General features: G+C 33.6%; 2 protein-coding genes across 3 annotated transcripts; one reads left to right on the top strand and one right to left on the bottom strand.

Moving 5' to 3' along the window:
• Window positions 1-2,297: 2,297 nt before the first annotated feature.
• Window positions 2,298-11,792, top strand: LOC127787185 (uncharacterized). Of its 2 annotated transcripts, XM_052315093.1 has the most exons (11): window positions 2,298-2,356; window positions 3,287-3,370; window positions 5,999-6,081; window positions 6,334-6,433; window positions 8,288-8,404; window positions 9,364-9,557; window positions 9,635-9,740; window positions 9,818-9,965; window positions 10,097-10,236; window positions 11,034-11,200; window positions 11,278-11,792. In XM_052315093.1, exons 3-11 carry the CDS (start codon window positions 6,034-6,036, stop codon window positions 11,569-11,571), a joined length of 1,314 nt encoding a protein of 437 aa, XP_052171053.1. In that variant the 5' UTR covers window positions 2,298-2,356; window positions 3,287-3,370; window positions 5,999-6,033; the 3' UTR covers window positions 11,572-11,792. The 2 variants fall into 2 exon arrangements, with proteins under 2 accessions (XP_052171053.1, XP_052171054.1); XM_052315094.1 differs by lacking the exon at window positions 2,298-2,356 and having other exon boundaries at window positions 3,334-3,370; window positions 6,339-6,433; window positions 11,019-11,200.
• A 4,982-nt stretch (window positions 11,793-16,774) lies between these two features.
• LOC127787537 (anaphase-promoting complex subunit 6-like) lies at window positions 16,775-22,056 on the bottom strand. Its single transcript, XM_052315596.1, has 6 exons — window positions 21,829-22,056; window positions 21,625-21,701; window positions 20,578-20,691; window positions 18,231-18,323; window positions 17,596-17,638; window positions 16,775-17,003 (listed from the first exon to the last, which is right to left on the bottom strand). The coding sequence occupies exons 1-6, from the start codon at window positions 22,054-22,056 to the stop codon at window positions 16,881-16,883; spliced, it is 678 nt and encodes a 225-aa protein (XP_052171556.1). The 3' UTR covers window positions 16,775-16,880.
• Window positions 22,057-22,323: the final 267 nt, after the last annotated feature.

The raw sequence follows: 22,323 nt of genomic DNA, 5'->3' as shown, positions 1-22,323 counted from the left end.
ATTGTTCCTGACATCTAATAAATGCATGCAGAGCTTTTTCCCTTCGGCTGGATATATGGGGAAGGAAAAAGAAATTTTTGTGCATTCAAGGGAACATTTTATTTATTATTACCTTACCCAGTGATCAGATTAAGGCTTGCGATTATGGTAGTTGTTTCAAGCGAACATTTTCACAGATATGATAGTTAGGGAATGATCTATATATTCCATGTTTTAGATGATTGATGGTTCTCTCTCATGCAATTACGTACTGGTGTTGGGAGCTTAATTAGTTTTGCCCATTAATTATTTGATAACTTATTTATGTATTTCGGTTTCTAGCTATCATTGACATATGTGCAGTGCAGGAACCTTTCAAGGACAATTAATGGTATTGGAAAGGAACTCAAAGACAATCCAGAGGGAGCCGTACGTAGTTGATAATGATATGAAGAACTCCGATGAGAATCAAAATTGCCAAGCAAGTTGAAGGAAAGAGCACAATCACCTAGTGAGACATTCGTAAATTACTATTGTTGAGGCTAGCTAGCTCTGGGTGCATTAATCCATCCATATAATAATTACATTCCCTTGTTAGGCTAAATTCGCAAATTTCTTGGCTTTCTCTCAGCTACACCTGCTCTTTCTTTTTTGTTAGGTTGATGCATGTCGTCTACTATAGAAGATTTGCTCTTTTGCATCCATTCTTTTTACTTCCTTGAACTCTTGTCTTGTTTTTCTGGGTTTTTTAACAGTAAGAATGTGATTGATGCCTGTGAGTGCGCTAGCTTATGCTTGATGTGTGTTTAAAACGGCAGCTGATGATGCATATGGTGCATTTCATAATTGATGAGCAATTCCATCTGGATTCATCTTGTTCGCAGTTGCTGATGATGCAACTGTGTTTGATTCATCTTACGTTTTTTACATAACACCCTTGTTAAGAGTCTCCTAGCTAGTAGAGTCATAGATAAAAGAGTCATAGATAAATCGCTTATGCTTGATATGTGTTTGATTCACGTTATATCTTTTAATAACGTGGAAAACTCTCATCGATAATAGTTAGCTTTCGATTCAAATTTATTTCATGTTTTTTAAAAGTTATGATCTGTCTGTTTCACAGTCCTAGGTGAATAGATTAATTTATTGCAAGTCGAATTCCAGGAACTTGATCCATCGGATAGACATAGTCAATTGCGCAATCCCACGTGAAAATAATATCGAATTCACGAATTTGTAGTATTCTAAGTTTTCGAATATATGTGGTGGATCATTTGCATTAGTGTAGGGGTTAAGCATTTATATTATTTAGAGGCTCAAAGAAATTAAAATCTCAAGAAAATTTATTGTAAATTAAATAATTTTAAAAATAAACTTATACTAATTATCACCATGTTTATATATATGTATATATATTTTTTTATGATGAGGAATTTGTACCATATATTTTACAAGCATATATTGAATAGATTTTGAATGCATGTAATAACTATGAAAGTTAAATGGAAAAAACGTCTAACTATAAGAGTCAAATATATATTTTAATTTTTATATTTGTATTTTTTTATTTAAATATTTGATTTTTTTATTATTTTAAAAGTATTTCTAAATTATATTTTTATTTTTTTATTATTTTAATTATATCTTTAAATTTATTATTTTTAATAAATTTATTGAGATATATAATTAATTCGAAATTATAAGTAAGTACATGCGTGTTTTTGTAATACAAAATTTAAGTTTTTAAATAAAAAAATGTAAATTATCAGAATTAAAATATATATTTTGTCAATTTATGAAATATTCAGACTTATATCTATATCTATATATATCTTTTCAAAGTTAATTTTATGAGATATATATTTTTCTGACATTAAATTTTTAAGAAGCGAAATTAAATCTGTGCCTCCAATACATTTGAAATATATATGGAATAAAATTAAAAAGTTATATTAAATTATAGAATGCATTCATACACTTTGAAAATGAATATTATTTCCATTCTATAAAATAGAATAATTCATTAAAATTATAGAATTAAAATTTTATTTCCAAAAATTTTAAAATTACCAAACAGGCCGTAAATATCATTATCCTTTTACTTATTATTTTTTTTCTCATTTATTCGTATTATTTTGTTACAAAAATATACTCGTAATCTTGTACTCGGAGCAGACGGCATCCTCTCATCCCAATGTGGGATAGCGTAAACCGTGCGTCCAAACACTTCTCGAAAACTCTTTATATGAACCAATCACGCAAGACCGGGGACCGGTGGTGATCCGCAAGAAGGCTCTGACCGCCGCCGCTCGCAAAGACGAGAAAGCCGTCAACGCCGCTCCTCGCTCCGGCGCCGAGATCGAAACTATCAAGAAATGTCTCTTCTCTGTTTCTGTTTCTCTCTCTTTCTGAACCTTCTCGCTTCAATTAGGGTTTCTGAGTCCTTTGCATCCTTGAATCCGTTCATGTTTTCTCTATATGTATAGATGTGTTCTTTTTTATATATACGGATGAGTATGATTGATCTTGAAATCATCGGAGAGAGACAGTAGAGATTGAACGTTGTGTGAGAAATTATAACAAGGAGATCATACGCTCGGATTCAAATTCGTGAAGTACTATATGCTTGGATGTCTGGATTGACTTTTTAAAATATGTTAATGATGATTTATCTGCGAGTTTCCACTGACTATAATTTTTTAATTTCACATAAGAGATTTTTCAAGTTTAGGTTTTTGATCAGTTGCAACTGATTCTACTTTTGATGTTAATTTCTGAGGCAAGAGAGTAATACATGAATTACAGTGCTGACATGTAATTGTTCCTAATGACTCTGATATTGAACTTGAAGTCTTGATTGGGTGTTAGTTTGCAATTAAGATTTGAAGCTCTAGGGACTCCACTTTATATTTAAGATGAAAACATTTTTCATGGTATGAGTTTCCAGTATTGGACTGTAAAAAAGTAGTTCCCAGTTATACCACTTCCACGTTTATTTTTGAGGTAATGTATTACGTGAATTCCACAGTGAGATCACAATTAGTATACACGTTTAGGTATTTCATGTGAAGTCTGGATTCCATGTTAATTCTTGATTAACATTTGAAGCTTTAGCAACTCTGTTTTATTTAAGACGAGAAATTTTCACATTTTAGATTTGCAGTATCATTTGCAACTGAACCACTTTGATGTATATTTTTGAGGAAATTGCTTATTAAGTGTTTGCAGTATGATGAGGATTAGGGCTTGCAGTCTGTATTGTTACAGTTAAAGTGCTATTGCTTATAATTTCTCTTTCCTGTAACAGCAAATGCAGGCTCAAATAAAGCAGCTTCTACTAGCACTTCCCTGAACACAAGGAAGCTTGATGAAGAGACAGAGAATCTTACTCGTGAGTATATGTTAAGTCATATTCTAGACATATGACTCATGTTCTTTTCTTCAATTCCATGTACATTTTCTGAACTAATTATATACTTCTCTAGCACTTCCATGGACATGATGAAATGTGATCTATTATCTGCCTGGAGTTGGGGGGATGTGTGTCTGTGTGTTTGTTTTTTTTTTTGGTGTGGGGGGTGGGGGGGTGGGGTGGACAAGATAAAATTTGTTTCTATGTTTGTAACTTTCTTTTGTGATACAACTCAATTGGTGTTGCCTGTTAAAAATTGTTAGAAGTCATAACACTGACTTTCTTTGGTTAATTAAATTTGTTTGGCCACAATATTTTGATATACTTTTTGTAAGCTGGTAGAACAACTTCGTAAATACTTTATGTGTCTTTTTGTGAATACTTGTTAAGCATGGTGTTTCTGGCTTTTGGGGCCTAAGCTCTTTGTAAGGATTGGTTTTGCATGGGACCTAGAAAATGCTGCCCAACTTTCCTTGCATTGCAATCATATGTGGTGACTAGAAGAACACATTAAGGCCCCCATCCCTAAAAGCATTTGTAATCTTTTAAGAACTAGAATGATATATGTCCACAACCAATCATTATGTGTGAATATCTCTTCTATAGAAAGGAAAAAGAAGATAAATGTGCTAGTATACTCGAACTAAATCTTAGTTTATTAGATACTTTAACAAATTTCAACAAAGTATTAAGGTAGCCTAGGGAACATAAACAAAAAATGAAATTACAAGTTCTGAATCAGTTGGAGGAGCTTGGGCCTCCACTGCCAATTAGATAAAGAATGAATTGGTGACTCACAATTTTGTTTACCGGTTAGAATTGCCTCCAAAAATCTATAATTGCCTCAAATCTTTTAAATAGCACCAGGGAGATATTGTAGAAGTTACCAGTCTTGAACAGAACATTAGATACACTCAAAGATCTGTATCAAAACATTCCCATGCATTATTCTCTTTCTTTTATGTTTTTTGTTTCCTTTTTTTAATATAATAAGAATAAGGAAAGAATAAAAGTGGATTTGACGTATGCAAAATTTGGAAGCCACAGCCAATCATTAAGCAGAGGCATTCAACACAAAACAGACCTTTTTTTTTTTAATGTTACCTGCAAAGGTGACACCTAGCTTATTTAATGACAGTTATGGTGCTGGAGATTGCTGGCATGCCAAGGTTACACCAGTCTCAGCATGTAGTGCATCTAATTCCCATTTTGTCTTCTCTGTTGAACGAGGGAATGATGTGACTAGTCTCTATCATTTCCATATGCACTCACATTAGCATATCTAGAAAGCTTCCTTAAATCTAAATTAGGTGTCTTGCTCCCTTTTGGTGAATGATCTTGATTTTAATCCCATTACTCTTTAAGTTTGACTTTGTGACTTCATCCTTAACCATCACCATTGTTGCTCATCTATTGTCATCATAGACCCCTAGCATCACATAATCTTACCTAGCAATTGAACATTCTACTTCTTCTTTCTCCCCCCCCCCCCTCCCCCCCCCCCCAAAAAAAAAAAAAAAAAAAAAAATTTGCCATGGCATCTCACATTTGCTTAACCCAGGACTTCTGACATAAGAGACCATTCACTCTCATGGGTTAAAATCACTGCCAAACAAAATGTAGATAAAGTAGTTTTCTCAATTTAGATTGTTCTTTATATTTGGATCTTTCTGGCACCTAATTATCTTAATGGAATTGCTAATAAAAGTTGTACTTGTGAACACCTTTCAAAGTAGATAATAAGAATGGTTAAAGGGCAAGGGATTGGTACAATATTTTCTTGGTTTGGTTGTTTGTTAACATTTAATCATTGATGTGGGTGTCAAAATTTGGTATACAAACAACAGTATATCAGACCTTAATTCCACTATTTCTCTTCACATATATCAAAGTTTGGTATATGAGAAATTTCTAACTCTTTTCTTAGCTATCTTTCCTTTACACACTAAGGTAAAATGATCATAAGTCCTACTTTGAAAAATCAAAAACTTTGGATGCTTCTACTCCCTACTGGTTCTTCCTTATTGTGGCAAAGTAAGTTGGATGAACTTTTGATGACAGAAAGGAAAGAAGAAGCTGGTTGTTATCCCTTTTATTTGGAAAATAACTTTTGAGTCTCTTTTATCTCATTGGAAATCATGAATATGTTCTGTCTCCAACTGTACCATATGTGTGCTCTCCCCCAGTTATTTTCTATGGTTGTGGCATGATTCATTCTATTCTCCTACATAGCTTTAAATGAATAACTTGAATGTTGAAGATGCAATTATACACAGATGTAACATTTTTATTGGATCTTTACATTCAGTTGGTGATAAGACCTGATGCATCAGGATTTAGTCTTGCGTGCTTAGTTTGAACGTCCAAGCTAAGTGTTAGTTTCATTTTTCAAGATAAAGAAATATTGATGATGATTTGATGGAGATTGGGCATGATTATCAAGGTCTATTTTTCAACCAATTACCTCTTGGGCCATGTTGTATTTGAATTGAATTGGACAGTTCACATCCATTCACAAATCTGAGTTATTATTGAGGTGACGCCATGCTAAGTGTGTGCTTCATTTTTTCGTGGCTTTTGCTCATCCGAACTCTTAATTTTGCACAGATGACAGTGTGCCAACTGAATTAAAGAAAGCCATCATGCAAGCTAGGATGGACAAGAAACTCACTCAGGCTCAATTGGCTCAGGTCTCTCTCTCTCTCTCTCTGCATAATCATGTTCCAAAAGTCGGTGACCCAACGATCACTCCAAATCGTTACCTTGAAGACACCCGCCCACTGTTACCCTCTAAAGACCATCCCCAATTCCTCACCATTGTCCACTCAGTTCGTTTCATGCTCAACATAACTGATATCTGGCAATTAGCCAATACAATTAGGGCATTTCCCAACTTAAGCCTTTCCTTTTTTCCATTTTGAAAATTGCACTCGACTTGGTAGCGAAGGGAGGACGGACGAGCGAGTACGGGCATGGAGAAGAGGGGAAAAAGCTCCCGAACAAAGCTCAACATTGCCATCATTCATCCAGATCTTGGAATCGGTAACTATATTGTGTGCATGTACATCTTATGTAACAATTATGGGTTAAGATTGGATCTCACTGTTTTGGGACAATTTTTGGTGTTTAGGGTTGGCAGAACGATATTATATATCATTACTTCTTCAATATTCTAATCTTGCTTTTTTTTTTTTTTTTTTTTTTCAAATGGTCGAAATTGTATTAATGCTCAATCTGGTTGTCTGGATGAACCTGTTTCGATTTTGATTGAACAAATTCAGCATTTGTTGATCTAAAACAAGTTCGTTCAAGTTTTATCTACGCGCCTAGTGAGTAGATAATACATGCTGCAAAATAAATGATTCAAATTTTCATAAAGAAAGCTAATTTATAAGGTTTGGAGTTATTTCATTTCTGCAACCAAATTTTGGAATTATCCAATTGATAAATGAATGAATTAATCAATGTGTCCAATTTTCATGCCACAAACACTAAGCCATTAGAGAATATGGTTATTACTGCTTGACCATCTAGTAGTCAATTGCATAAACTACTTAAGAAGTTAGGGTCAGGGTTTGTTGTGTGGATATTTACTCTTCTTGTCTTAACTCTCCACCTCTGGATCCTAAATATATGAGATTAACTGAGGATTCAAGCCACTGATATTAGACTTATCTCAGATTGCCAGGACTTGGATTAGTCTAAATATGTCTTGAATTCCATAGTTGCAAAGAGGAACTGTAAAAGTGTATGTTGCCTCACATAATAAAATAAGGTGCTACAATACCATTAATATAATACATCTGTGATTTGCATACCATCAGAAACTGTTCAACTCATTTTGTTATTCCATTTTATTCTAATCATTTATAATCAGTTGATAGTTTTCACTTCAGTGTAAAGCTAAAGGAAGGATATGGTGAACTTGTTTAATATCTTTATGCTATGTTTTGGAAGGAAACGGAAAAGGAAAAGGAAAATGAAAATGAATATTCATATGTGCATGCCAAAATATGTATACATAAGTTGTCATTTTTCTTTTTGTTGGAAAATATTAGCACCAAACATAGTTCCAATATACTTGTTCTAAAGTAGCCTCTACAAGTATGGTCAATGAAATCCAAAAAATGATTAGCTTATAAGCGGAAGAAAGTCCCAGTTTCAATCTAAGTCTTTGAACTAATTGATACTAACAAGAAAAGCAAGAATGCTAGCATGTCCTAACCTTATCAATTCCAATGGAACTGTTCTGACCATTGGTGTTCAAGGCTTACATAGATTCTGCAATATCTTGGATAAACAAAAAATTCCTTAAAACATTCTCGTTCCAATTGCTTTCTAATTGATACAATAGCAATGGATGTAATGACTTTTATTGGATAATTTAATAATTCTTGACTGTCAATTTTACCATTTTTTTTTTGTAAAGCTTTCTGAATGCATCAGTCAACAAGGATGAGTGACACATAATCTAACTGCTATTAGATGTTGCTTGGTATTTCATCATGAATGAATCTATTGTAGCTTTATGCTCTGTGTATGTTGAAATGTTTCCGTATTGTGATAATTTGTTGCCAAATCTGTTATCATACACTCAGCTATTTCATCATTAATGAATATATTGTGTTCATACACTTTTTATGCACAAGGAACTCTTGTCCATAATGTTATACATTATTGCGGAATGTACGCTCATCATACATTTTTGTGCATGTGGAAATCTTGTGGCCCTATTAGACTTTGTTGGCACACTTGTTATCACCATAGTGAGGTGTTTCATCATGAATGAATCTTACTGTAGTTATATGTTGTGCATGTGGAAATCTAGCCCCTGCTGTTAGACTTGTTGCTACCTGTGTTGTCACTATACTTAATATCTTGATGTTTTATGTATAGGTGGAGCTGAAAGATTAATTGTCGATGCTGCTGTAGAGCTTGCATCCCATGGGCACAATGTTCATATCTTTACTGCACATCATGATAAAAATCGATGTTTTGAGGAGACCCTAAGTGGTGCGTATTTCATATCTTTTTGCCCTAACAATTTGCTTATTGGTTGTAACCCATGTGATTTGGAGTTAATATTCTTAGATTCTTTTGTTTGTTTATTTATTCATTTTGCCTGCCTTGAATTTACGTTCATATGGTGTCTAACAAAGATGGACACTTCCAGGTGCTGCATTTGCATTCGACACCTAAGCCCTTCAAACACCCAGCAAAACATGTGTTATTTAGCATTAAAAAAAAGAAAGAAAGAAAAGGAAACACAACAAAGTTGCTTGTTATTGTAGAAATGCAACCATAATTTGTTGAACAAAAATTCAGTATGGTACCTTTTTCCTTCCATGTATGCTTATAGAAAAAGTTTTGCATGTACAGTGGAAATCATTTGCAAAAGGAAAAAGTTTTCCCTTCTGCTTAGACGTACTTGTTCTCTTCTAGTTTCATTTCCTGTGGAATTGTGAATTTCCCGTTCAGTCAAAATTTGGCTTGCAATATGTTGGTTGGAAGCTGGATTCTGCTATGAATTTGAATCATGAAGCGTTACTATTAAAAATGCAGAAGGAACAGTTTCGTGCAGTGTGAATGAAATTGTAAGCAGCTTTGATACACTAAGAAATAATTAGATAAAAAGATTTTAAAATGCGATGTCAATTTTTGTTATTTTATTGGTGGATACAAATTTTTGAAATGGTGGACGATTTTGGATCTTATTTTCATTTTAGGTGTCTTGATGACACATGAGGGAAAAATTTAGGAAATTAGTAACTTCTTGGGTCTTCATGCTTCTTGGCTTCTCTTTGTTTATTATTTTTTGGTGTATTCAAGCATCAATCATCAGGGTATGCCTGGAATTGCACCTGCCATAAATATCTGCATGTGTTTTGCTTCAACTTCCCTTTTGAGGTAGGCCTTATTCTTCTGTGCAATGTATCATGATATGTGAAATTAACGTAAAATGAAATGTTCAGGAACCTTCCCTGTTGCTGTATATGGTGATTTCCTACCCCGTCATATCTTCTACCGTCTACATGCAGTATGTGCATATATCCGGTGCATTTTTGTTGCTGTGTGTGTATTGTTCCTGTGGCCATCGTTTGATGTCATACTTGCTGATCAAGTCTCTATAGTTGTTCCATTGATGAAGCTAAAGAAGTTAACTAAGGTAACTTCAACTTTTTGTTCTTCTCACTCTAGCATTAGACATTTATAGGTATTTCACCCTGGCCCCTTCTTGTCCAGGTTGTGTTCTATTGCCATTTTCCAGATTTGTTGCTTGCTCAACATACAACGCTTCTCAGAAGGATATACCGGAAACCCATAGACTTTGTAGAAGAAATAACCACTGGTCATTTCTGTATCCTTAGTATGTTCTGCATTAAAGTGTGTTTTAAAATATTTATTGATTTCCTGATTGATTTGCAGGCATGGCTGATTTGATTCTTGTTAACAGCAAATTTACTGCATCCACTTTTGCAAATACATTTAAGCATCTTGACGCAAGAGGAATTAAACCAGCCGTGCTTTACCCAGCTGTCAATGTAGATCAATTTGATAGACCGCATGCTTCCAAGTAACAAACATGCTCATTCTTGATATCTTCTAGTTAGACATGGTTTTTTATTACTGTGCATACATTTTCCTCAGCTAGTTTTGGCCCTTGCATCAAAGTTTAGGAGGTTATGTAACACTATTCTGTTTTAGGTTGAATTTTCTCTCCATCAACTGCTTTGAAAGGAAAAAGAATATAAAATTAGCGATATCTGCCTTTACCATGCTTCACACTCTTGAAGATGATGCTCCTCAAAGACACAATGTGGCTGATGTTACCTTGACAGTTGTAGGCAAGGCTCTTCATTCTATTGTCATACTTGGCTTCCTGTATATTCTATTAAATGCATACTATTTGCTTGTTGCTATCATAAAGAAACTGCTGTTAATATTACTGGTGTGCTACAGTACATTTAAGGGATTAGGGTACATGTGTTAGTGTAGGCTTTGTGATCGTGCCAAGTGTTGTGGATCCATAACCAAATATGCTATAATTTTAGATATAGCATTCTTTGGTAACCATTGGACTTGGAATGTGTGTTATGATGACAATTATGTTTACACATTAACTTAGATATACTTGTATTCGTATGCAAATGGTGATTATTTTTCTTACATGGCATTGTTTGATGAACATCTATAATACAAATAAAATTCTTATTTGTTCCTATGAAGATACTACATTTATATTTATTATACTGGCTGTTGTCCTTGAGTACTAGGAAATTTAATGGTGATTTGTGGAAAATATAAGTCATCTTGTATAATCTATGGATGGTAGTAGCATGAAATTGACTTGAGTTTAATTTCTTGGTGATGGTAGTTTTTCAGCTTGAAATTTTAAAAAAGAGTAGGATTTAATGAGGTTATTGGGAACTGATATTCAAGACGACCATTTGTACTTATCTCCTTGCACTACAAAACAATCCTACATTTTGCTTTTAATCACCCTGCTTGAACGATATTCAATTTGTGTTTAAGAAATTATGGCAATACTCTTTTGCATATATATATGCACTAATGTTCATGCACTCATTTGGAGCAAACACGTGTGTAACTGCTCATTTGTTATTAGCTTATTCATCTCCAGGTGGCTTTGACAAACGACTCAAAGAGAATGTTGAATATTTGGAGGAATTGAAAACCTTGGCAGAAAGGGAAGGCGTGTCTCACCAAGTCCATTTCATGACATCCTGCTCCACCGCTGATCGAAATGCCCTGCTTTCGGATTGCCTGTGCGTTCTTTATACACCCAAGGTACATGAATGTTCTATATTTGTCAACTTGATCATACATGTGTTGAGAAGTCTCACAAGAGTGCATAATGAGTATAGGATGAACATTTTGGAATTGTTCCCTTGGAGGCAATGGCCGCCCATAAACCTGTAATTGCATGCAAAAGTGGGGGACCTGTTGAAACAGTCAAGGATGGTGTGACAGGGTTCCTTTGTGACCCTACACCTCAGGCATTTTGTTCAGCTATGGCGAAGCTCATTCGGGATCCCCAGCTGGCAGAGAGAATGGGTGCGGAAGCTAAACGTCATGTCATCGAGTCATTTTCCACCAAGATATTTGGTCGACGATTGAATCAAATTGTCATCGATATAGCTGGATGGAAGAGTGAGTGAGTATATCTAAACGAATGGGTCCATGCTCTTCTCTTCTCCATGATGTCTCGGTACACTTGGGGCAAATATGTCCCAATTGAGTGGCACGGCTATGGGTCTTAATGGGATTTTGCTCACTCTTGAAGGCTATTTATTCTTAGTGGGGGAAGACCCACAGTCGTGCTTCATCACATTCGTCATGCACTATCAAGTTTGTAAGGTATGGACGTCAGGGCTGATAATTGTTGCGCATATCTTAACAAAGTTTCTAATATTATTAATTAATCAAAAATAAATATTTTCTCTCATATCTTCTCTTTAATTAATTAAAAATAAATATTATTTCTAAAAAATTTGAATAGACAACTTAAATTATTAATTAAATCATAAAAAATTATCCATAATTTTTAATGTTTTCAATATTTTTAATATTTTATTATTATTGCATAAATTAAATTTCAATAGTATAAATTAAAATCTATATTTTCAATATTATTGTACATAGTTTTTTTTGCCAAAAAATTGCCTTTTGTTTTTTTTTTAGGAAGTAATATTCTTTTCAATTAAAAACGTGTTATTGAATTCATCTGAAAATGTGTTATGCAACATTCAAATTTTGGACTATTCGATTTTTGTACATAGAGTGTTTTATTATCTGATATTGAAAATTAAAAAATGTGTATAAACAATAATCAATAAATTTTTTAATGTTAGTAATTAATTAAAAATAAATATTTTTTTATCATATTTTCTTATCAATTAATTTCTCAATCAATTAAAAATAAATATTATTTTTAAAAAGTATGAATAGATAATTAAATTATTAATTAAGACAAAATTGTTCATATTTTTTAATATTTTTAATGATTTGTTATTATAGCATAAATTAAATTTTAATAGTATAAAGTAAAATTTATATTTTTAATATTATTACATACGATCTTTTGCTAAAAAGTTGTCTTTGATTTTTTTTTTTTTCAAGAAGTAATATTTCTTCTAGTTAAAAACGTGTTATTGAATTCTTTTAAAAACGTATTATGCAATAATCAGATCATGGACTGTTTGATTTTCGCATATAGGTTATTCTATTATCTGATATTAAAAAATAAAAAATGTGTATTAGTAATAATCAATGGTTTTTATAATTTAATTAATTAATTAAAAATAAATATTTTTTGTCATATCATCTCATTAATTAATTTTTCAATTAATCAAAAATAACTATTATTTTTAAAAAATATGAATAGACAAATTAAACTATTAATTAAGTTATAAAAAATTGTTTATATTTTTTAATGTTTTCATTATTTTTAATATTTTGTTATTATTGCATAAATTAAATTTTAATAGTATAAATCAAATACATAGTTTTCGTCAAAAAGTTGCCTTTAGTTTTTTTTTTTTAGGAAATAATATTCTTTCCAGTTTAAAACGTGTTATTGAATATTTTTGTAAATATGTTATGCAATATTCATATTCTGGATTTGTTTAATTTTTGTGCATGGATTCTTCTATTATTTGATATTAAAAATTAGAAAATGTTTATCAAAACATAAAGTCTTCATTTCAAGGATGTCATTGACTCCATCGGATTCAAGATTATCGTTCAAGTTTTAGAGAAGACAATTTCATTTGATTCTATCTTATGTCATAACTATCAACAAAAGTCAGGGATAATCATTGTCACATGTAGGGTTTTATTTAAAAAATCAATATTCAGTTATGATCAATTATATATAGTTGTATCAAGAGTTACAAGTCGGAATAGTTTAAAGATACTAATATGTGATATGAAAAGAGAATAAACAAATTCAACTACAAATGTTGTATTTAAATAAGTTTTTCAAATTTTGTAATATTTAATTTTTTATAAATTTTATTTCTTATGATATTTATAATCTAATAAAACTAAATTGTGATATTTCTAATATTTATTGAAACTTCATATATTTTTTATGTCTATTTGTGAATTCACTTTCCGTGCAATGCACGGGTGAAGAACTAGTTGTTACTTAATTTATAAATCATTCTGGTTTTATAGGTGTAGAACTAATTGCAACGCACTGTTACGCCTTAAGACAAAGGGTATTGGGAGACTCCTAATTCCATCTGAGGTGCACAAACAAGTGGACTTGTAAAAGGAGAATATTAGGCCATATGGGGCTCAACTTGGGCGGTATCATATGCATATGGAAGGCCCAATACTTCGGACCTGACTTAAATGTTAAGGTCCTTTTCATTGGCCAAATTTATATTTTTTGTCCTTTTATTTTAATGTTTTTTTTTTTGGATGGCTATTCGAATTTTTTATTATTTTAATTATATTTCTGAACAATATATTTTCGAGTAATTTAATTCTTGTATTTTAATTTTTTTTATATAATAACTCAAATTTTTTGTTATTTCAATTATATTTTCAGATAATGTCTTTTCAAGTTAATTACACATCTTAAAAATACAATTAAAACAACGAAAATGCAATTGAACCATGCATTGATAAGGTATGTAGTGAACTCGAAAATATATGTTCTAAGAGTGTAAAAGAAATAATAAAAAATTTGAATTGTGACAAAAAAAAAGAAGTTAAAGTATATAAGTTAAATTATTTAAAAATGCATTGTCCATGGTACAATAAGGAGTAGTTCTCGTGGCAGATAAAAAAAAAATATGAAAGTACAAAAGTACAAAAGTTAAATTATGGGTGACCCATTTACATTGGTAAATTCTCAAATTGCATTGTTAAACAAAATCTCACTTGGATAAGGAATGCTATGTGGAAACTCTTCAAAAGTTCGTCCCAAATGCAACTTAATTAGCCCATTATAAAAAATAAGGCTAGTATCGACTAATTTGTTGGTTAGTTAACAAATAATTAGAAAAGCTCGAGTAAATATCGTTCCAATTGGTCTCTTTTGGCCTGAAATTTTTCCATTTCCTAATATGGTCGATTATTTAAAAAACTTGGCAACACATTTGCCGACTACACTAAATGGAGAATCATGTTGCTTGTATATAAAGAGTTACACTTTGAGTTATATATGTACAAATAATTAAAATATTTTTCACTTAATTGTAAATTTAATTTTTGATCGCCTATTTTCTACTCTTTTTTCTTGGAGAATTATGCTACTTGTACATAGAGGGCTACACACACACAAGTAATTAAAATGCCCCTTACTTAATTACAAATTTACTCTCCTGGCCACCTTCTCTCTCTTCCCTTCCCATGACTATCTCTAGTGATAGTTTCTTGTTGCCTTTCTCTCGCATGTCAATCGTCGTTGCATCCTCTCTCTCCTCTACAGTCGATGCTCAAGAGGCGAGATGATAAGGCCGTGTGAGGTGAGAGGAAGGCAGTGACAGGCAATAGTTGGAGGCGACTATGGGAAGAGAGGATAGAAGAGGGAGGAGATGACCAAGGAGAAGGAAAGTAAATTTATAATTGAGTGGGGTATTTTAGTCATTTGTGCATATATAATCTAAGGTGTAACCCTATGTGTACAAATAGCCCTATTTTATGAAATAGCTTGGCCGATCATTTGAAAACTCCACAAAAACAGTAGCAAGGTGGCTTCCTCCCAGATATATTTGGAAAAATTGGCAACAGATTAGCGTAATAAATCAAAACTAAACGAGTATTGTTATATCTAGGGTTGCTGGAACTAATTTCTTGGATAGAAATTCTACCACACTTACTCTCACACACTCACGGATTTGATCTAAGGAACAGATTTAATAGAATCAACAGAAAATAAAATAGAAAACAGAATTAAACCAAACAAGAAACACAAACCACACATCCACAAGAACATCAAGATTATCCTGGTTCATGCCATGTGAATGGCACTACATCCAGCCTCTAAGATCCTCCTAAGAGCAGTATTTATTTTCAGAAAATGATCAGTACAGTAGCGGCCCTTCTCTCCCTTCTATTCCCGAGCGCCTCAATTGTTTTCCCCCAAGATTACAAAGCTAACAGCCCTAGCCTTTCTCTCAGAAACAATCAGCACTCGTTACAAACAGAAAAATGAGAACTCTCTCTCCATTTGCTACCCCTTGCCCTCTATTTATAATAGTGGGTGGATGTCCCAATGAATATTATAGATATTTACAGTTTAACCCCCAAACTATAACTAATTACAATTTAGGTTACAACTTCTATCTAAAATCTTCAAAAGGAACTCTAGCAAACTGACATTATTCACTGTTACTGCCGCCATCATCTTCTTCTTATACCATATACTCGAGACAACCTTTAACAAGTATTCAAAAAACTCGACAAAAACAAAGAGCCAAGGAGCTTGGCCAGATTCTAAGCATCGGAACATGAAGCAGATGTAGGACGACTATTTGAAATGATCGGTTAAAACAGGGAAAAAAATGGCAAAACATCGCCCATTTATCCTACAGGGCCAATTATTTGAAAACTCGAGGGAGGTTTGAATTTGTAACAAAATGGGCAAAACATCCGGTCATTTAACCAATTTGGGAAGATTATTTGTCAACATTGGCACAGAAAAGGGGGGCCCACATTTCTAGGCCTTTTATTTCAAAAACGCGGCAAGATATAGCCAAGAGAGCATAGCTTTCGACCTGGATTGGCCAACATTCGCCCGCAATTTAAAACAAACGCAATTATTGAGGCATGGACGAATAACTGACGCAGACTTGGGACACAATGCTATACTTGCCCTCATCTGCCCGACCTTGGCATTATCACAGTTTCAAAGCCCAGAAATAGTAGATTCCCAAATCAACATTAAGGCAGTGTCCCATTTAACCTGAATATTTTCAATGCCAATTTTTACATAGATGTCTAATAGTTAAGTGAATACGGGGTGGCTAGGCAATGGTCTGGAGAGAACAAAAAGAGCAATTTTTCAAGATTTACAACCACCAATCAGAGATAATGTATGTCTACAAAACTGGCAGACGAGTCACACAACTCATACCATAACATGTAATCCAACAAACCATATTTAACACACCTTACCAAAATTAAGCCAATATGCAGCTGTCCAAAACTTGATCTTCGGACCATGGTTGTATATATGCTGCATATGGATACGCACATGCAGAGAGAGAGAGAGAGAGAGAGAGAGCCCAGGTGACCATGGCTGACAACCCTATTAATGAGTCCTCCCATTCCACTTAGGGCTGCAATAGAGAGTTGGATTTCAGTGGGAGTTGGGTGCCGAAATACACAGTTCAAAGGCCTTTGGTGAGTCTTCCCCTTTGACAGGGATGCCTACTATATCTATTTTAATACAATAAATAGATATGCATAGCATACCATGTAAAATCTACAAATTGACTAAATGACATTCTCTCTATATAAATATCTCATCAGAATGAGAATCTATTTCAGTCCGTACACCAAAGCGACATTCATCTGCTAGGGCCAAAGTCAACATTTCCGTGCAGAACTGATCATATGGTTTCAGCCATAAAGCCTGCTTTGGAAAGGTTAGGAGGAAGCTGTAAGAAACATATGGGTAAAAACATGTGCTTGTAATGCTATAGCGTCACTTAAAAACCAGGTGAGCGAATTAAGAAATAAGTTTTCTCAGCATTAGCTCAATGCTTGTCATCTGTAGAACTAAGTGCTCCATTTGGTCTTCCTGGTTATCTTTACTAAGGGTGCTTGCGAATCAGGTTGGCTTGAATTTTATAAAAATCCAGACCTAAACGAAATCAATTACCTAGTCTAAAATTTTGGACATGGGACAGATTAAATCACAAAGCAAAAGTGAATCAACCAGATAAAAACAACCACCGGAGCAAAGAAAATAGATTTGACCGATTTCAGGAGAATGGGGTATTAGTCAGGTCGGGTCCATACCAAGACCTGGCCTGATGTCAATCGGATGCAAAAAAAACCAAATCAACCCACATTGGTTCGGTTTGGTTCTGGAGTCAATCTGGACCAATGATTCCTCGCATGCTAGAAGAACTTATTGGGAGGGGGAAAAAGAAACCACATTGCTAAAAGCCATCAGACCACCAAACAGGACTTATTTATATGATCCTGATTCCGGCACTTACCTTGTGATAGTATGTAATTGCCGCAGTAAAATTATCCTGCAGAATCACAAACAGCATTATCAACAAGATAATCATCACGAAGGGGAAGAAAAAATCAAGTTGCAACATCAGATCAGATTGGACATAACCAGAGCTTGAACAGAAATCCACACTCAATGAAGAAATAAGTAGAATCACATAACTAAGTTCAATAAAGTGATCGTATCATAAGGATATTGAAATGTTCTATTCAGGTTTCTTAGTCCAGGAAGATAAAGTTGTCAAACATGTAATCGGCATGACATTTTCAGAGCAAATGCAAACAACAGTTTACTTACTAGTTAAAGATGTTATCACCAGGAAAACAAAATCCAGTTTAAAATTTCAGTTTTATTGAATGAATAGTATGATGCAAAATTTCTGAATGGAATCTAATGAGCAAACCACTATGAGCAGTCACTATCAGTGATGACAGCAGAACATTATCTTCTCCATCTGACGAACCCCAGTTGGTTTCATTCAGAATTTCAGATCCAGTTGTCATGGAACAACATAGAGATTAAAGAAACCTTCCGAAAATTGTCCTTTTTGTTATCATTTAAACCATACCATGTTATGAAACCAATATGGCATCTTTGAACATAAAGTACCTCTAAGTGATAGTATATGCAAGGCCAGCATAAGTACTCAAACTTCTAGTTGATATTGCCAGTGCTTTCTCATAGCATGTAATTGCCTCTCTGTACCTCCTGCAACAGAGCAAGTCTATATTTTTGAAATTGGAAAAACGTATAGACGAATCATGTCTGTAGAAAGAATAAATAAGCACATAGCAACCAAACTAGCAAGGCAGTAAAGGAATTCCGCAAATAGTCAGGACTGTTTGCTGAAGAATGGAATTATAAACTAATCACACATAATCTGAACTTCCATAATCTACAAAGAAATTTTTTTATTATAACTAATATCCTAAGACAAAATATATGTGACATGATTAAGATGGTTTTTGGTCATATGAGAAAAAAACCAATAGAGGGTCTTTTGTTAAGAGAATGGATGGAATGGAACACATGTTTAGTAAAAGAGATAGAGCCATAGAGGGAGACCAAAAGAAACTTGGTGTGAGACACTTAGGTATAATATAAGTTATAACAGTTTTTAGAAGATAAAACTATAAATAAAAATGATTGTTTGGCTAGAATTCATGTAGCCACCCCCACGTAGCGGGATAAAGGCCTGTTGTGTGTCTTTTTGCTTTTTTAATGATATGTTTGATACATTGTTATGATTGTGGTTTTTATTCTCCTAATATTTCTGAAGTTCACATATTATTAAGATTAGTCAAGGAACAATGTGTCGTTCTTCTCACATCTGAGCAAGCTGCAGTTGGCATGTCTCCACAAGTACTTAAAACATCTTTTGTGCCTTGTTTTATCAGACATCAATTATAACTAAGTATTTTTTAAATTCACATAGTTTTAATAATAATACAAGAATACAAAATTTTCATGTCTGAACATGTTATTTTTAGTATAATTCTATGAGTTCTAACACATACAAGAAAGTTGCTTATTGAGGCAAACACCAACACTTGTTGAACGCTTGTCATTGTCCTCTTACTGTTAAGTTTTTTTGAAAAAAATAACCTTACCGTCTCACTTTTTTATTCACAAGAAAAGCTTGATTTATACAAGCTTCTTTACAAGATTAGAAAACAACTAACTTTAGGAAAGAATCCTATGATCTATACAATTTAGGATACAATCAAGATAAGAAACATAAACTAATCTGGAAGGTACAATTTTACTTTTAGGAAACAATATATACAGTCAATCAATCTAGAAAACATATATAATCAATCACCAATCAATCATCAATTAATCAATCACCAATCAATGATTGAATTATTCATCCATATCAGCTGCCATCTTTCCCAATACAGAAACAATACTTTTGCTGCTGTTTCTTGTTACCTAGGGAAACCCTAGTTGCTGACACTTACTTTTAAACTTCCACAAACATGAGACCTGGAGGATGCACATGTTCAAAGAGGAAACATGTTTTAACAACCTTACAAGTTTAAAATAAAGTTGGACATTGATTATAAAATGAAATCAAAATTTCCCAAAAATGTTGCTTAACTTGTTTTTGAACATAACTTTCTAAAATAGACAACATAATTTGTTGTTCAAACTTCTTTCAATTTGAAGGACGTTAATTGTTTTTTTTCTTTTTACTGTTTTGATGCAAGAAATATAAATATTTTCTTCATGTAGAAGAATGAAAAAAATATCACAAATTTTTCATTGACAGTCATTTATTAACATATCTTTGACTATTGATTCCCAATTTCTCTAAATCTTATCATAACAACATGAGCATATTGCATATCTACCCCAACAATCTTTTAACCCTTCCTCAATTGTCTGAACACAACTTTTCTACCAGACAACTACCTCCCACCATTCTAGGCACTTTTTTGTTCCTAGACAAGAGTTACAATTTGCACATACATCAAAAAGACCCCATCTACAAAGGATAGGAATTCATCAAGATATGCACCACCAGAGGAGAAGAAATGAACTTGCTTTCCGGGGATATTAAAAGGCCAAAAAGTTATGATCCAATTACATATAATATGTACCTTATCCTCATTCTAGCTCTAACCTATAAGCTCAAGGCAAGATATTGTTCTATAAAATGTATTTTACTTTAATTATAGTTCAGTATTCAAAGTAGTGAAACTTCTTAAAGATATTAGTCATCCCGCCTAGCCTAGGATTTCGGCATATTATTTTATCTTGATGTCATAATGGAAACATCAAACAATTGAGTGAAGGCATATATAGACTATAGACTTAGTTCATAAATGAATCGAATCCACTTCAATTTATGTATGCTATTTTACTTCGACATGAAATTAAAACTGCACAAAATAGTAACTCATCTACTATCATTCAGTTTGAGAAGTAAATAGTAGAATAGAAAGCAAAGTGAACAGACTTCAACTTTCTTAGTGCATGGACAAGATTAACCACAGTTGATTCCCACATCTCACTTAAAGATGAAGGAACAAGAGCTAAAGTCTTCTCAAACCACCACACAGCCTTTTTATACCTGTAAGAGTCAGAAGACAAAGACAGACAATGAAATAACTTCCCAAGTGAAAGTCATTTTCAAACAATTACACAAAATTGGGTAGCATGATTGAAAGAACTGAAAAGCACAACTAATCAAATAATATACCAGTGAAAATAAATATTTCCAGCATCAGTACATGTAGCTCCCTTGAGGTAATTGTACTCAAGATAGCAATCATGATGCTGGTCGAAAGTAAACTAACCAGCCTTACTTTTAAATTTGAGGGCACCAAAATGAAATAGATGTTGTTGGCTTTTAATTGTTGCATTTATAAAATTCGTGTGGCCATACTGTTGTATCTATTTGTTGTTGGCCGAGGAAAAAAGTCTAGATATCCCCCGAAATGTACTATGCGTGCGCCATTGAGAAAGCTCTCATGGGGAAGACCATGAGCCTAAGGGATAGCGAATGTGGTGCTTACATGAGTTCTATGAGGTCGGGCCAGGGTGGCATGGTTTGGGACCTCCCGAGAGGCGCTATGCGTGCGCCATTGAGAAAGCTCTTGTTGGAAGAGGCTGACATGTTCACAAGATACTTCGGAATGGTCCTCGTTGTTTCCTCATACATTTTATATTTGTTCATGCGTGTATATAAACTGTTTTGAAATTCTCACTAGAAGATTCATCTTCTAATTGGACTATGTCCCTGGAATATTCAAATGTTCTAGGTTCGACAAGTGGCTCTAAGAGAAAGGAGATAGTTGAAGAATAAGCTCGTTTTGCTGTTGGTAGCATGTTTAGCATGTCTTTATGTATGTTTGAGAAATTTAGTTGATGCAAACCTTAGTATGTATTCGGTTATGTTTGAGGCATTCGGTTATCGTTTTCGAGAGATGATATCCATGTAATATTTTTATAGACATCTTGAAATAATTTCCTATATAATCAATAAAGCGTTATGGTTATGTACCATATCAGGTTTGATCTAGCTTCAATATTCATAATTATATCAACTGTCTTAGTTATTTGTTTATTGGGGTTGTTAGGCTGAGAAGATGAAATTAGGATTTTTAGGAATTGTATGTTGTGCATCGGTAGATGTGGTGTGAAAAAAAAAAAAAAAGAATTCCTGAAATCCTAAGTTATAACACACCCAAAAAATTTGGGGTGTTACATGGGCTGCTCTCCACTCCCCACGATCACTCTCAATGGCATAAGTCACCTCCACCACTGTGGGGTAATATGTGACTCTCACATTGCCGTACGCATGTTGAATCTCGAGGTGCAACCCTCGCTGGAACTTAGAAGCCTTCTTCTCCTCTGTAGAAATCAAATCAGGGGTATACCTGGCTAAGGCTGTAAACTCAGCTTCATACTGAGCCACTATCTTACTGCCTTGCATCAACTCAATGAATTCATACACTTTTTTCTCTTTGTACCATGCTAGACAATAAGCCTCATTAAATGCATTCTTAAAATTTGTCCAGGTAGGCTCCCTATGCCCATACCTCTGGCGGACTGTCTCTCACCATCTCTTTGCATCATCCTTAAGGAGGAATGTGCTCAACTGCACCTTTTGGGCTTCAATACAACCCACAGAGAAAATGTGCTTTTCTATAGAAAACATCCAATTCTCCGCCACAGTTAAATCTGTCCCTCCAGGAAACTC

The sequence above is a fragment of the Diospyros lotus genome, chromosome 12 (genome assembly GCF_014633365.1).
Source record: "Diospyros lotus cultivar Yz01 chromosome 12, ASM1463336v1, whole genome shotgun sequence".
NCBI classification, from domain to species: domain Eukaryota; kingdom Viridiplantae; phylum Streptophyta; class Magnoliopsida; order Ericales; family Ebenaceae; genus Diospyros; species Diospyros lotus.
Note: the sequence above shows the minus strand (reverse complement) of the source record. Positions and strands in the feature narration are given on the sequence as shown.

Excerpts from the sequence above, each read along its gene's own strand:
- LOC127787537 (XM_052315596.1), bottom strand. The coding sequence starts at position 22,056 with ATGCAAGGCAGTAAGATAGTGGCTCAGTATGAAGCTGAGTTTACAGCC. Across the intron at positions 21,702-21,828 it reads GGGAGTGGAGAGCAGCCCAT|CCTAACAACCCCAATAAACA; the intron begins GTAACACCCCAA and ends TCATCTTCTCAG. Across the intron at positions 17,004-17,595 it reads CAATTACATACTATCACAAG|GCTTTATGGCTGAAACCATA; the intron begins GTAAGTGCCGGA and ends TTTCCAAAGCAG.
- LOC127787185 (XM_052315093.1), top strand. The coding sequence starts at position 6,034 with ATGCAAGCTAGGATGGACAAGAAACTCACTCAGGCTCAATTGGCTCAG. Across the intron at positions 9,558-9,634 it reads AGCTAAAGAAGTTAACTAAG|GTTGTGTTCTATTGCCATTT; the intron begins GTAACTTCAACT and ends CTTCTTGTCCAG. Across the intron at positions 10,237-11,033 it reads TGTTACCTTGACAGTTGTAG|GTGGCTTTGACAAACGACTC; the intron begins GCAAGGCTCTTC and ends ATTCATCTCCAG.